Raw genomic sequence first — 13268 nt, 5'->3', positions numbered from 1 at the left:
ACTCGAACTCACAAACCGTGAGATCATGACATGAGCCCGAGTCAAGAGTTGGATGCTCGACTGAGCCACCTGGATGCCCAGCACTATTTTTAATAAATAAATGCTTCACCACCCCTGTTGCCTCCCTTAACCTTGCTGCACGTCTGCAGAGTCCCTTCCATAAACTCCCCGAGTACCCTCATGTGTGCTCCTTCCCGCGGTTTCCTGTTGTATGTCTTCTCGTGACTGGGCTCTTGGTTTTGGTGGGGGGAGTTCACTTACTGTTGTTATATTGAGTTTCCTCATCTCTTTTGGGGTAGACATGCCAAAGTCAGAGACACATTTTCCTGGTGAATACTCTTAAAATGTTAATGCAATCAAAGCCTGTGGTAAAATCCGATTTGTCCCCAGTGTGCATGGTCACTCCAGAATGTCCTCTCGTCACCTCCGTAATCATGTGGGATTTTATTCCAAATTGCTGTTAGTTCCCTGTGTATGCATCTGTAATTCTCTAGTGTTAGTAATTTTTTGGTCTGTTTGGTTTGGTTTTTGTTCGTGATGGATTCATATGTCTCACACTGTAGACTTTAGTTTCATTCTGCTATCTATTTCCAAGTAATTTTTTCAGAAAGCATCTGTGAGTGGCAAATATTTTTATTTTGCTCTCTTACTTGCATGCTAATCTGAATGGAATTAATTTCTAAGTTCAAACCCAACTTAGAATTGAATGCTAAGCTCCCCCAAAATATCACCAAAGCGATGCGTTGGTGAGGAAGAGCTGAGTGGATCGGGTCAAGGAGAAACACCGCGAGACCCTCGGAGCACCAGGCGGGGAGGACAGAGCTGGAATGTCAGCTGGGATGCTGCAGTGTGGCCTCAGGCGGGCCTCTCAGTGGGGGGCTTGATGACACCTGGGTCAAGAGCAGGAGACAACAGCGCAGGGGTGGTGGAAGTGCAGGGTCTGCCCTTTTCTGCCGGGTTTTGGGAGAAGCATAGATTTCGTTCTGATACGTGACCATTCTGCAGGTCAGCCCAAACTGAGGTCTTCTCTCACCTTTGGAGAAGTTACTTTTATTTTATCGAGTGTTGTAGGACTTGGCAGTGTTCTGTCTCTCCAGGTGAGGTTCGTATTCAGAAGTGACACTCCCCTCTGGCTGAGCGATCGTCAGCCGCCGCCCACCCGTGACATGCATCGGGTCCCGGAGCCTCGGATGTGTGCTCGCTTTGGGAACAGAGCTGCGCGAGGCTGCGTGGGCTCCGTTCACACCGCGCCCCTGGGCAGACTGGGTTATTCACGCTTACACCGGCGAGTCCCTATCCCCCTGCGAGCAAACACCAGTGCGTAATCGCAGCGGGCCGCCCGCCACGGCTGCAGTTGGCAGGACGGACGCGGGGCCCAGTCCGTGGTGGCTCATCTCTCAGCGTCTGCAGATTCCTTCTGTCTCTCCCGGAGCCTGCACACCCCCTCTGTCACCTCGCGGGTCACCTCGCTGGTCCCGGAGTTCCAGCCCCGCTTCAGATCTTCCTCCTCTTAGGGGAAAATGCCAGGGTCCCCTTCCCTTGTTTGCTCTCCCTCCCTCTCTCCCCACCCCCACCGTCCCTTCCTCTTTATCTTCCCCATCCGTGGTTCAGGGTGTGTGCTGTGATTTCGGGCACTGCTCTGCTGCTCCCTCCAGCATTCCCAACGCCCCCACCCCCGCCTGGAAGTCAGCACAGGGCAGGTGGTGGGGACACAGGCAGAGGTCATGGCTCTCGTGACCATCCGAAGATCCTCCCCGGGTGCTGTTGTGTTTGTTGCACTCGACAGTGGTGTTTTTTGGTTTCTCTGCTCTTCTTTCTGTAATTCAGTCCCAGTTGGCTGTCTGTCTGCGAGAGACTTTCATCGTCGTCAGTGTCCCAGAGCACACTTTGTTGTCGTCCAGTGTGGTGTGCATGTGTGTGCGTGTGTATGTATAAAATATGTAATACGTGTATTACATATAATATTCGTGTCTCATCTATCGTTTAAAAGAGTATGGTTCAGGATGAAGACAGGATTATTAAGTCAAAAATCGTGATCCACTCACACTATAGACTATAAAAAATCAGAATAAATATTTCCCAAACCCCGGGGGAAACAAACTAAAGAAAATACAGTGTGCAGTGGGTGGGGGGAGAGGGTCAAAATAGGAATACGATCCTAATTAAAAGATCTTGTCAAAAGATAAATGGAACTGTATCCTGTTAGAGAGATACAGCCATGCTACAAAAAGTTATGAATAAAAGCAATAAAGACAGTTCATGGAATAGCAAACCAAAAGAAAACAAACACTAAATGAAATAAAAGACCAATTTAATTGATTAAACATACATTCGCCACTGATGTTGTCTTGAAATATATAAAAAGTCACTATAAACCTATTTGCCCTCAGTGGCAATGATAAAGAAGAAAATAATAAAAACAGACACCATTTGCAATTACAGCAAAAATTAGAATCAATATTCATTTTAAAAATCAAATAAATTCTAGGGGCACCTGGGGGGCTCAGACGGTTAAGTGTCTGACTCTTGGTTTCAGCTCAGGTCATGATCTCACGGTTGGTTCTCTCTCTCTCTCTCAAAATAAATACACATTTTTTTAATTAAAAAAATAATAAAGTCTAAATAAAGATTGATAAATGAAGTATTAGAAGAAAACAGATTTAGTGTTGAGAATTTCTAATTTCAGTGAGAAAATGTGTGAGAATTTCAGTGAGAAAATGTGAAGAGTCATCAATTTGACTATATAGAAACTTAAAACTGTGAGTGAAAAAAACCCACCGTAACAATATGAAGACATATACTGATGGCACACATGAACTTAGTCTTAAAGAAAAATTTCTACATATTTTTCATAAATCCTATTTTCTTCATTATGACTCATTTTTAAAGTTAAATGCAAGGCCTTACTGCTAAAGTTCATTTGGTGGTTTCAGCCCAGTACTCCATCTTGTACAAATTAGTATTATTTTTTAAACATTTTATTCATTTTTGAGACAGAAAGACAGAGCATGAGCATGGGAGGGGCAGAGAGAGGGGGAGGGAGACACAGAACCCAAAGCAGGCTCCAGGTTCTGAGCTGTCAGCACAGAGCCCGACGCGGGGCCTAAACTCACAAACTGTGAATCGTGACCTGGGCCCAAGTCCGACGCTTAACCGACTGAGCCACCCAGGCACCCTTGTACAAATTATTTTAAATGCTGACTTTGTCACTGATAGTATGAAGTTCAAACCTAAATATGTGTCGTCTCCCCCTTCTAGCTTTACCATCCCCAAAACTTGGTGGCCCCTCACTGGACAAGTACAGGTGGTATTAAAGAGAAGTTTAAGGAATATTCATTATGCATGAATTAAGGCTCTGTTATCTCTAGCATTTGATCCCATACATATACCTAGAGTTAAAAAATTAGAGATCCTAAGGGAAAATCTTGTCATGCTTGATCATTAAGGGGCCACAATGATTACATGTAATAATGGAAATAAAACGTTTTGTTTATAGATTTGTAAGTCAAGGGGTCGAAGACTGGAGCTACCAGACTTTTTCCATGTGGGTGGTGTCTCATCCGGGACAAGTGGTCCTCACAGTGGTAAGTTAATTTGAACTAGAGTGCCAAGAAAGCAAAGATGTAGAAATAAACCATCATGAACGGTACTTATATGTGCCACTTACTTTGAAATGCATCAAAACATAAGATGGACGAACGGACAGATGTGCAAGAAAGCAAATGTAGCAAAAAATTAGCACATAGGTGGTGGGTATATGGGTATTCGTTTTATAATTCCACCTTTTCATGTTTTTAAATGTTTTCATAAGAAAACGTTGGATGAAAATAAATCGCACACTATTTTCTTAGGGATGTCACTCTGTTGCATTGTGTTTGTTTTCTACCATCGCCATTAGAGAGTTACCACAAACTTAGCACACGTTCATTACATCGCGGCTCTGCCGGTTCCAGGCCTCCCTGGGCTCACTGGCTAAAATCAAGGCGTCAGCCGGGCCCCATTCCTTCCTGGAGGCTCTGGGGGAGCCTCCCTTTCCTCACCTTTTCCAGCTTCTAGAGACCACTGACACCCCTTGGCTTGTGGCCCCTCCTTCATTTTCAAAGCCAGCGGTGTTTGTGTCTCTCTGGCCGGTCTCCTTCGTCTGACCTCCCTCTGTTCGCAGGCGGAAAAAGTTCTCCCATGTGATCATATCGGGACCACTCAGATAATCCAGAGTAATCTCTCCACCTCAAGGTCTTGATTTAATTAAGTGAGGTGCCAGAAGCACCTGGGGATTAGCACCTGGATATCTTTGCAGGGAGCCATTATTCTGGGCCTCAAAGGAGAAGAAGAAGAAACGCAAGGCACGTGTGGTACCAAGAAAGCCAAGGCGGGCAGCTCCTGTGAGCAGAGCCAGTGAAGTAATGGCTGAAGCTGAGAGAGTGTATAGAACCTGCAGAAAAAGACAAGGAAGAGGAAAGACCCCAGTGGACACCCACCTGTAACAGATGAAGGAGGGGGCTGTGCAAAGATGGAATCGAGTGCCCCGGAGGGGGGTCCTGGAAGCTAAGGCAGGAGAGAGGGAATTTGATGGACTTTTCTCTAGAAAAAGTGCCTGGTCATCATTTTAAAATGCTCTAGAGAGGCCTGAAGAGTCCTCTGTGTCCGTTGGCGATGAGGGTCTGCAGGAACCATGGAGACAGTAGTTTTCCCGCAGTGGTGAAGGCGGAAGTCTCGTCATCAGGAGTTACTGTTGTCGAGTGGCTTCATTAAATCCTCTGTTAAATGTAAAACCAACATCACCTCGTTTTACTCTGCCTTGTGCCACCACAACTGCCGAGTCTCTGTTAAGAGAACCTGGGATTATGGGCCCAAATTCCGATATCAAATCCCCTTGGTCCCGTTTGTCGTCCCCTTGACTGAATATCGATCAGATCCTCTAAGATCCTGGGCTGAGGACTTGCTGAAGCTGTTGTCTGCAAAGGCGGCGAAATTGTAATGAATCCATCTGGATGTTTCTGTGGTTTACCAGGCATTCGAATGATCGAATCTGCTCTACGAAGAAAAGATCTTCCCCAGATCCCTGGTCCTCCAAAAATGTTAACGGTAAGAAGCAGGCTGGGTCATTTCCAGAAATGCTTTATTATAGGCTTGAGCTTAAATCACCGAACAGACTTTGCCCCGTTTTCTCCCAGGCTGCCTACTGCTCATCTCTCCTCCCTGTACAGTTGACAGCCTCCCTTTCTCCTGCGCACGTGACGTGACTGGGAACCTTCTCCCGGCAGACGCCTGTGGGCGGGCGGGGGTGAGATGTTTGCACGCTCTGGCCACCGACAGAATTCCAGAATCCCAGCGTGGGTTTATCCAAGCCATAGCGAGTGAGGACTCCCTTCCATCCATCTACATAAATAAATGAAGATCTGGTTCCCAGTCCACCTCACTGGGATCAAATCCTTCTCCATCCCCACTGCTGCAGCCCAGGGAGGGCACTCGGCCCATTGGATGCTCTCCCCCAAGGCTGGGAATCTTGAATAGATGCCTCAAACCCAGCAGTGGGGTGGTTTCTGGCTCTGGTAAGTGCTGTGGCCTCGATGACGGTCCCTGCTGCCTGGCCCAGACTTGCTCCCGCCTACTTCCTGAGCCTCCGTGTCCAGCCTCCTGTTGATCCACTGCTGTGGGTTACCACATCCTTGAAGAAAGTCAGCCAGCAGCACCGACGGGTGCATCAGGTGTCCCATCCTCTACCCTCTGACCTTGCTCTGGGCAAAATCTCCACCCCCCCCTTCGCTATACAGATTACCTCCATGTTAATTATTCTGGTATTTATTTCTTCACAGCCTTACTTATATGTTTCTTAGGCACTTCAGATTCATAAAATTCCAAAACGAATTCACTGTCCCCTCTCACCCGCAGCACACTTCTCCCTCAGTAGGACTATCCTAGTGACCGAAATCACGATTTATCTCATTATGGGGCAGAAGCCTACAAGCCTCCTGACGTGTCCCCTCCACCGACTTCCAGGTCAATATGACGTTAATCCAGTAGCCTTTTTAAAACAGCTCTGGCGTTTATGGGAAGAGTGAGTGTCCGAAGATGGATCAAGTAGCAAGTTATTTGGAGTTGCTGAAAATTATGATTGCAGACACCATATTCTAAGACTAGTATTTCTGGGTTCAACTGAGGAAACGGTGCTGACTTCCTGTTGGGGTTTTCTACCATTATTACTGTCCCTGGATTACTACTCAGGCTAGTGATGGTGGTTAAGAATACAAGATTTCAGGGCACCTGGGTGGCTCGGTCGATTAAGCGTCTGACTTCAGCTCAGGTCATGATCTCACAGTTCATGAGTTCAAGCTCCACATCGGGCTCTGTGCTGACAGTGTAGAGCCTGCTTGGGATTCTGTGTCTCCCTCACTCTCTGCACCTTCTCCACTCAATGCTTTCTCTCTCTTTCAAAAGAAATAAATAAACTTAAAAAAAAAAGAATACAAGATTTCAAAAGTATAAATATTGGTGGTAAATACATTTCGGCTTCTTAAAAAACAAGGGCCCCACAGGTGTTAACCCGAGTTCAGTGTCTTACTCTCGGATACGTACAAGCAGGTAAACTGCGCACACTCACATGGTATGAAAAGGTCTGGTTTAATCCATCAAGTTTATTCTTCACTCGTCATCTTGACCTCTTTTTCAGAGCCAGATCATGTTTTCTAATGATTGCATCAGAAGTTTTGCGAGTTCTCGTTCAAGAGAGGAGCTGGAGAAAGTCCGTGCCGGTCTGATGGGTCAGCTGGAGGAGATTTCGGAGCTTGTGGTGCTGGATTGCGGTAACGCGCGCACAAAAGCCGTCCTGGGGGCGCTGCTCACGCTGTACGTTCACTGCAGAGACATAGTGGGGGATCTGCTGCGGAAAGGGGTCTTCAGTGCAGATGATTTTGAGTGGACAAGGTAAGTAGGTGAGACGACAACACCACCTAAAATAACTCGTCCCTCGTCCAGCGCTCCCTCTCGGTAAATTAATTCTCTGCCTCAGATTTTGTCGAATCCAAGTTTTACTTTTCCAGGACATGTAGAAATTCTGAGCAAACCGTGTCGGTTTGGATACCACGTGCCTCTGCTGCTTCCTCCTTTCCACTGTCCTTCCGCTTGGTTCGAACCTCTTTCTGCTCCATCTTCCTGGACTGGCTTCCTTCTTCCTGTGTTTGCGTTTTCCCTCGCCTTTCAGCCAGAGGGCAGCTCTCAGCGGGCAGTGACAGCAGCTCTCCCTCGGGCCTCCACTTACCCCCGTGCGTGCTCCATTCTGGGACACAAGTCAGGTGTCAGAACCCCTTTCTCCCAGCAGGAGCCTGGGAGCGCGTACTCACACTTACGTGGTGTTTCGTGTGCAAACACGACACTGTAGAAAAACAGAACCACCGGCTTTGGGGAGAAAAGATCAAGCAGAAGAGTCCTGTAATAAATGTGCAGTTTCAAACTTCTGAGCTAATTTTTCTCTACGGTTTCCTCTGTTCGTGGAAAAACAACTGTCCTGCCTGCGTAAGGTCTTTGGTTCTTAAGAAAAGCTCACTGTTAAGAAATTCTGCGTTACTATAAATCTCCTTATTTTTGATGTGACAATTTCCTTAAACTCTAGGGAAAATGGAGCAGAGAGGCCGATATATTTGACTAACACCACTTGCGTATATCTTACCAGAGTACTTTCTATTTGACACGTACTCACACGTTTGTCTTCTGGCAGAAGTATAACGGTCTACATTTTTAATTGCCAAGGAAATACGCCATCTTTTTGAACCATCACCCCAGAGTTTAGTGTGTCATTGCTACTTTGCTAGTGACTCTCGGAGAGTGAAAACCAAGGGTGGAAGAGCATATGTAGAAAAGCAAAGTGGAAAAGACGTGATTCCAATAAACTGAGAGCACCTGTGATTCTAGGGCTACGGTTCGCAAATTACGGGCCAGCATGACCTAAGGCACCACAGGGAACTCACAGGACACCAGTGAGCAAAAAATGTTAAACTTTTGAAGGACTCGGAGGGATACAGAACACCTGTCAGACACCAGGCAAACTAGTAGCTCCGAGTAACTGACAGGTTTAACGTGAGACCACGCGATAAACGGTCAGTGATTTCTTATCCTTGCAAAGCTAGGTTTTGGACAGTTTCCCTGATTAATAAAAAAGGCAAGCACTAGGGGCGCCTGGGTGGCGCAGTCGGTTGGGCGTCCGACTTCAGCCAGGTCACGATCTCACGGACCGTGGGTTCGTGCCCCGCGTCGGGCTCTGGGCTGATGGCTCAGAGCCTGGAGCCTGTTTCTGGTTCTGTGTCTCCCTCTCTCTCTCTCTGCCCCTCCCCCGTTCATGCTCTGTCTCTCTCTGTCCCAAAAATAAATAAAATGTCGAAAAAAAAAAATTAAAAAAAAAAAAAGGCAAGCACTAAATGAAAATTAACGTGAAACAAGATTGGCAGTATACTATCTGATTCTAAGGTTTGAGAAATTATGTAGTGCACAACACATACACACATCCCATTAGTAAATAACTGTGATTATTTAACAATGACAAAAAAATGATTTTCTCTTGGGGCACCTGGGTGGCTCAGTCAGTTAAGCATCTGACTCTTAATTTTGGCTGAGGTCATGATCCCGGGGTCATGGGATCAAGTGGAAAGATAACCCATGATCAAGGATTGAAAAAAATTAATACTGTTAAAATGTCCATACGACCCAAAGTGATCTATGGATTCCATGCAAACCTTCTCAAAATTCCAATGGCAATTTTCACAGAAATAGAAAAAAAAAAATCCTAAAATTTCTGCGGAACCACAAAAGACCTCTCAAATATCCAAAACAGTCTTGAGAAAGAGGAACAAAGAAGGAGGTATCACACTTCCTGATTTCAAGCTATATTACAGAGCTATAATAATCAAAACACTATGGTATTAGCATAAAAATTGACACACAGACCAATGGAACAGAATAGAAAGCCAGGAGATAGATAGATAGATAGATAGATAGATAGATAGATAGATAGATAGACAGACAGACAGGCATATAGACGTATATACGTGTATATATATGTTGACGTATATGTAGTCAATCTGTGACCAAAGAGCCAAGAATAGGCAATGGGGAAAGGATAGTCTCTTCAATAAATAGTGGTTGGAAAACTGGACAGCTGCATGCAAAGAATGAAATTGGACCCCTACCTGATGCCACTCACAGAAACCAACTGAAATGGATTAAAGACTTGAACATAAGACTTAAAACCATAAAACTTCTACACAAAAACATGGACAGTAAATTCCTTGTTATTGGTCTTGGCAATAATTTTCGGATTTGACACCAAAAGTAAAGGAAACAAAAGCAAAAATAAACAAATGGGTCTACATCAAACCAAAAGCTTCTGCACAAGAAAGGAAACCACCAATAAATTTAAAAGGCAGCCTATGGAGGCGCCTGGGTGGCTCAGTCGGTTAAGTGTCCCACTTCGGCTCAGGTCAGGATCTCTCAGTTCGTGAGTTCAAGCCCCACGTCGGGCTCTGTGCTGCCAGCTCAGAGCCCGGAGCCTGCTTCGGATTCTGTGTCTCCCCCTCTCTCTGCCCCTTCCCCACTCATACTCTGCCTCTCTCTGTCTCTCAAAAATGAATAAATGTTAAAAAAAAATTTTTTTTAATAAAATAAAGGCAGCCTATGCAATGAGAGAAAATATTTGCAAACCATTAATCTAATAAGGGGTTAAGATCTAAAATATATAAAGAACTACAACTCAGCAAAATAAATTTTTTTGATTAAAAAAATGGGCAGAGGAACTGAATAGACATGCAGTCTAAGGAAGAAATGCAGATGGCCAACAGGTATGTGAAAAGCTGTTCGGCACGACTAATCCCCAGGGAAATGCAAATCAAAACCACAATGAGATATCACCTCGCATGTGTCACAATGCCTATTACCAGAAAGACCAGAAGTAACAAATTTTGTTGTGGCTGTGGAGAAAATACATTTATACACTGTTGGTGGAGAGGTAGATTGGTGTACGTACTCTGGAAATGGATGGTGGTCTCTCATAAAATTAAAAATACAACTACCATGTGATCCTGCCATTCCACTTCTGGGTATTTTCCCTAATGAAATGAAATCACTATCTCAAAAATATATCTGTACCCCCACGTTCATCGTACCATTATTTATAATAGCCAAGACAGTCATTAACTGATGAAGGGATAAAGAAAATGTAGGGGCACCAGGGTGGCTTAATCAGTCGATCGACTTCAGCTCAGGTCATGATCTCATTGTCTGCGAGGTTGAGCCCCGTGTTGGGCTCTGCTGACAGCTCAGAGCCTGGAGGTTGCTTCGGATTCTATGTGTCTCTCTCTCTCACTCTGCCCCTCCTCCCCTCCTTCCCTCTCTCCCTCTGTCTTTCTCTCTCTCTCTCCAGAATAGATAAACATTAAAAAATATTAAAAAAGAAAATGTAGTACATGGATAGAATGGGATATCACGCAGCCATAAAAAATGAAGGAAATCCTACAACATGGATGGACCTTGATGGCATTACACTAAATGAAATAAGTCAGATAATCTATGACCCCACTTATATGGGAAACCCCAAAACACTGAATTCATAGAAACAGAGAAGAGATTGGGGGCTGCCAGAGGCCGGGGATGGAGCTGGGGTGGATGATGGATGAAGGACGTCGTAGTACCAACTTCCAGTTAGAAATAAGTTCTGGGGATGGAATGTATAGCATGGCGCCTGTAGTTAACAATTCTTTATTGGAACGATGCCAAGACAGTAGATCTTAAATGATGTCATCACAAGAAAATGAAGTTCATAACTGTGTGAATGAGGGATGTTACCTAAATTTATTGTGATTCTTGCACAATATGTACATGTATCAAATTGTTATGTTGTGTGTTCACCTTTAACACAAAGGTATATGTCGATATCTTGATAAAAATGGGGGGAGGGAAGAACACATACTGTAAAGCTACAGATTGGTCACAAGTTTTACCCAGAGCCTCTTATAGAAGAGAAGATTTACAGTTACCACACAGTTGACGGGGTCATAAGATAAATACAATGGTTTTGTTCGATACTAAACAAAGAGCATTTCCCTCAGTTACCCTTATAGGAAGGGTCCTGGTTATAATGAGCAATGCCATAAGCCACGTTTTTATTGAAAACCGTAATAAACTTCATAGGGATGATTCTTGTATAAATCCTCCGTTAGTGCTGCCCACACCACACCAAAGCAGCGGCAAGATTCAGCAAGGCCATTTTCCTCGCCGGGAAAAGTGCTCGTAAGCTTGTAGAGTTCTGAGTCCTAATATTTCGTGTCTGATGTAGTCGTTGAATGATCTGTAACTCCTGTCGTTTTTATTTTAATGTTTGTACTTGTTTTTTAGTCAACATCCCGTTTTTAGTTCTTATTGTGTTTCTACATGTGCAAAAAAAAAACTAAAAATAGTTTTGTCCAAATAACATGAGCATTGAAAATACCGTTCTCAGACATTTGCAGTATCAGTGGAACGAAAAACAACAGCTGTGCTATGTGTCCCAAGGCGATGCCAGCTTTACTTATGGCTACGAGTACCTGGGCTGTACCCCCAGACTGGTCCTTACGCCCCTCACCAACAGGTGCCAGCTCACGCTCACGGGGGCTCTGCTCTTGAATCTCGGAGGCTGCCCCTTTGGGCCCACCGGGACGGGCAAAACAGAGAGTGTCAAAGATCTAGCAAAGGTAAGCGGTTTCTGTATCCAGAATAAATACACAGACCTTAACAGTACCTTAAATTTACACTGTTCCTGCTATTGAGATGTTCCTAACATTTAACAGACATCTCACCACGCTTATTAATTCATATAATTTGTCCTTTAATTTTTAAATGTCCACAGTGCACAGGCACTTGGCCTCTCTGCACGCTGAGCGTGCGTCGCGTTTGGGATTCCACCGAACAAGCTGACGCATGAATGGTGGTCTTGTCCCCCTTCATTTAAGGGTGACCCATTTTGTTTGAGCTCCCCACACAGACTTTTACCTAGTCTTTGTGATTAATAGCTGTGTGTGTGTGTGTGTGTGTGTGTATGTGTGTGTGTGTGTGAGAGAGAGAGAGAGAGAGAGAGAGAGAGAGACAGTGACAGAGAAGTAACTGATGAACACAAGACGTGTTTGACGTCCCTGGAACGCTTTTTTCTCAGTTACTCGTTGGTGTGTTTTAAAAACAGGACCTTAGCGTTCCACGTACTGATCAACTTAACAAACAGCGTATGCGCATTCAGACTCCACTCGGTTTTGAGTGTTTCTAAATTTGGTGGGTAATGCATGCTTATATTGCAACGTTTTCTCAAAAGAGTAAAGACATTTTATTACTCTAGAAGTTTTAACATTAGTATTTCGCGTCAGAAGCTGAACAATGTACTAAAATAATGTTGTTGTTTTTCAGTCATTAGGCAAACATTGTGTGGTGTTCAACTGTTTTGAGGATTTGGATTATAAGGTAAAGTCTATTCATATCTATGCAGGAAAAAAATAGCATACATAGAAATAGTTCATGGAGGATTGAAAGAACAAGGAAAATATTTCCCTTGGAGAGACACTGAGTGTTAGCAACTGCAAATGCTGTTAATTCTTTTAAATTAACGTAACTGAGACTTACAACATTATGCAGTTGAACTACCTAAGACAGTGGTTTTCAAACTTTCTAATGGGGGACTTTTCCAAGCAAAATCTGATATGGGACGTGACTATATTAAGAAATTAAGAGTACTGCTTTATTAATATAAATTTATAAGTTCTAACCTTATACCTTTATTTACTGAAAAGGTAATCATTAAGAACAATGAGGCTATTAACACAAAAATGTGAGGCAGGGTTGATACGGAGGATTGAGTTTATGTCAGCCTTGTTATGATAGCACGTGACCTAAGGCGTAGCTCCTAACATTCTGAAGTATTTATTAAAATTTAATGTACCTCTGTGCCTGTGCCAAATTGACCTGAAGTTTCGAAACACTCTATTTTGTCTTGCATGTTAAGTTCCGGCCAGTTACCTTTTATGGCAGTCAGTTGATTTGCAGTTCAAAGTCCATTATCCAGAGATCTTGCGTTTTCAGTTTGTGCTCACTTAGCACATCAAGAATATCAATGAAACCTAAACAAGCTGATTGCATCCTATCTTTAAGACCCTTAGGAAGTAGTCTCTTGTCTCTTCCTGTGGTGGGGGGAGCAGGGCCGGGGGAGGGACAGGACTGAGGCGCCTGCCTGCCCACGCAAAACCTGAGGGGGAGCCGAGAAG

The 13268-nt window shown here is 44.3% G+C and overlaps 1 protein-coding gene across 4 annotated transcripts in view; it reads left to right on the top strand.

The window, feature by feature from the left end:
* The window catches only part of DNAH14 (dynein axonemal heavy chain 14), a 257879-nt gene that overhangs the window by 54273 nt on the left and 190338 nt on the right, over positions 1–13268 (top strand). For 3 of the 4 annotated variants that reach the window (XR_006706041.1, XM_045453286.1, XM_045453287.1), the window contains exons 17-20: positions 3497–3584; positions 6671–6924; positions 11483–11714; positions 12418–12471. Coding sequence is in view for 3 of the 4 variants with exons in the window: in XM_045453286.1 (XP_045309242.1) it covers positions 3497–3584; positions 6671–6924; positions 11483–11714; positions 12418–12471 (628 nt within the window). In the remaining variant the exon portion in view is untranslated. Of the gene's footprint in view, positions 1–3496; positions 3585–6616; positions 6925–11482; positions 11715–12417; positions 12472–13268 lie in introns of those variants that run through there. The other variant, XM_045453288.1, reaches the window with a different exon arrangement.

The sequence above is a fragment of the Leopardus geoffroyi genome, chromosome C3 (assembly GCF_018350155.1).
Source record: "Leopardus geoffroyi isolate Oge1 chromosome C3, O.geoffroyi_Oge1_pat1.0, whole genome shotgun sequence".
NCBI lineage: Eukaryota > Metazoa > Chordata > Mammalia > Carnivora > Felidae > Leopardus > Leopardus geoffroyi.
This window is presented reverse-complemented; position numbering and strand designations above follow the sequence as displayed.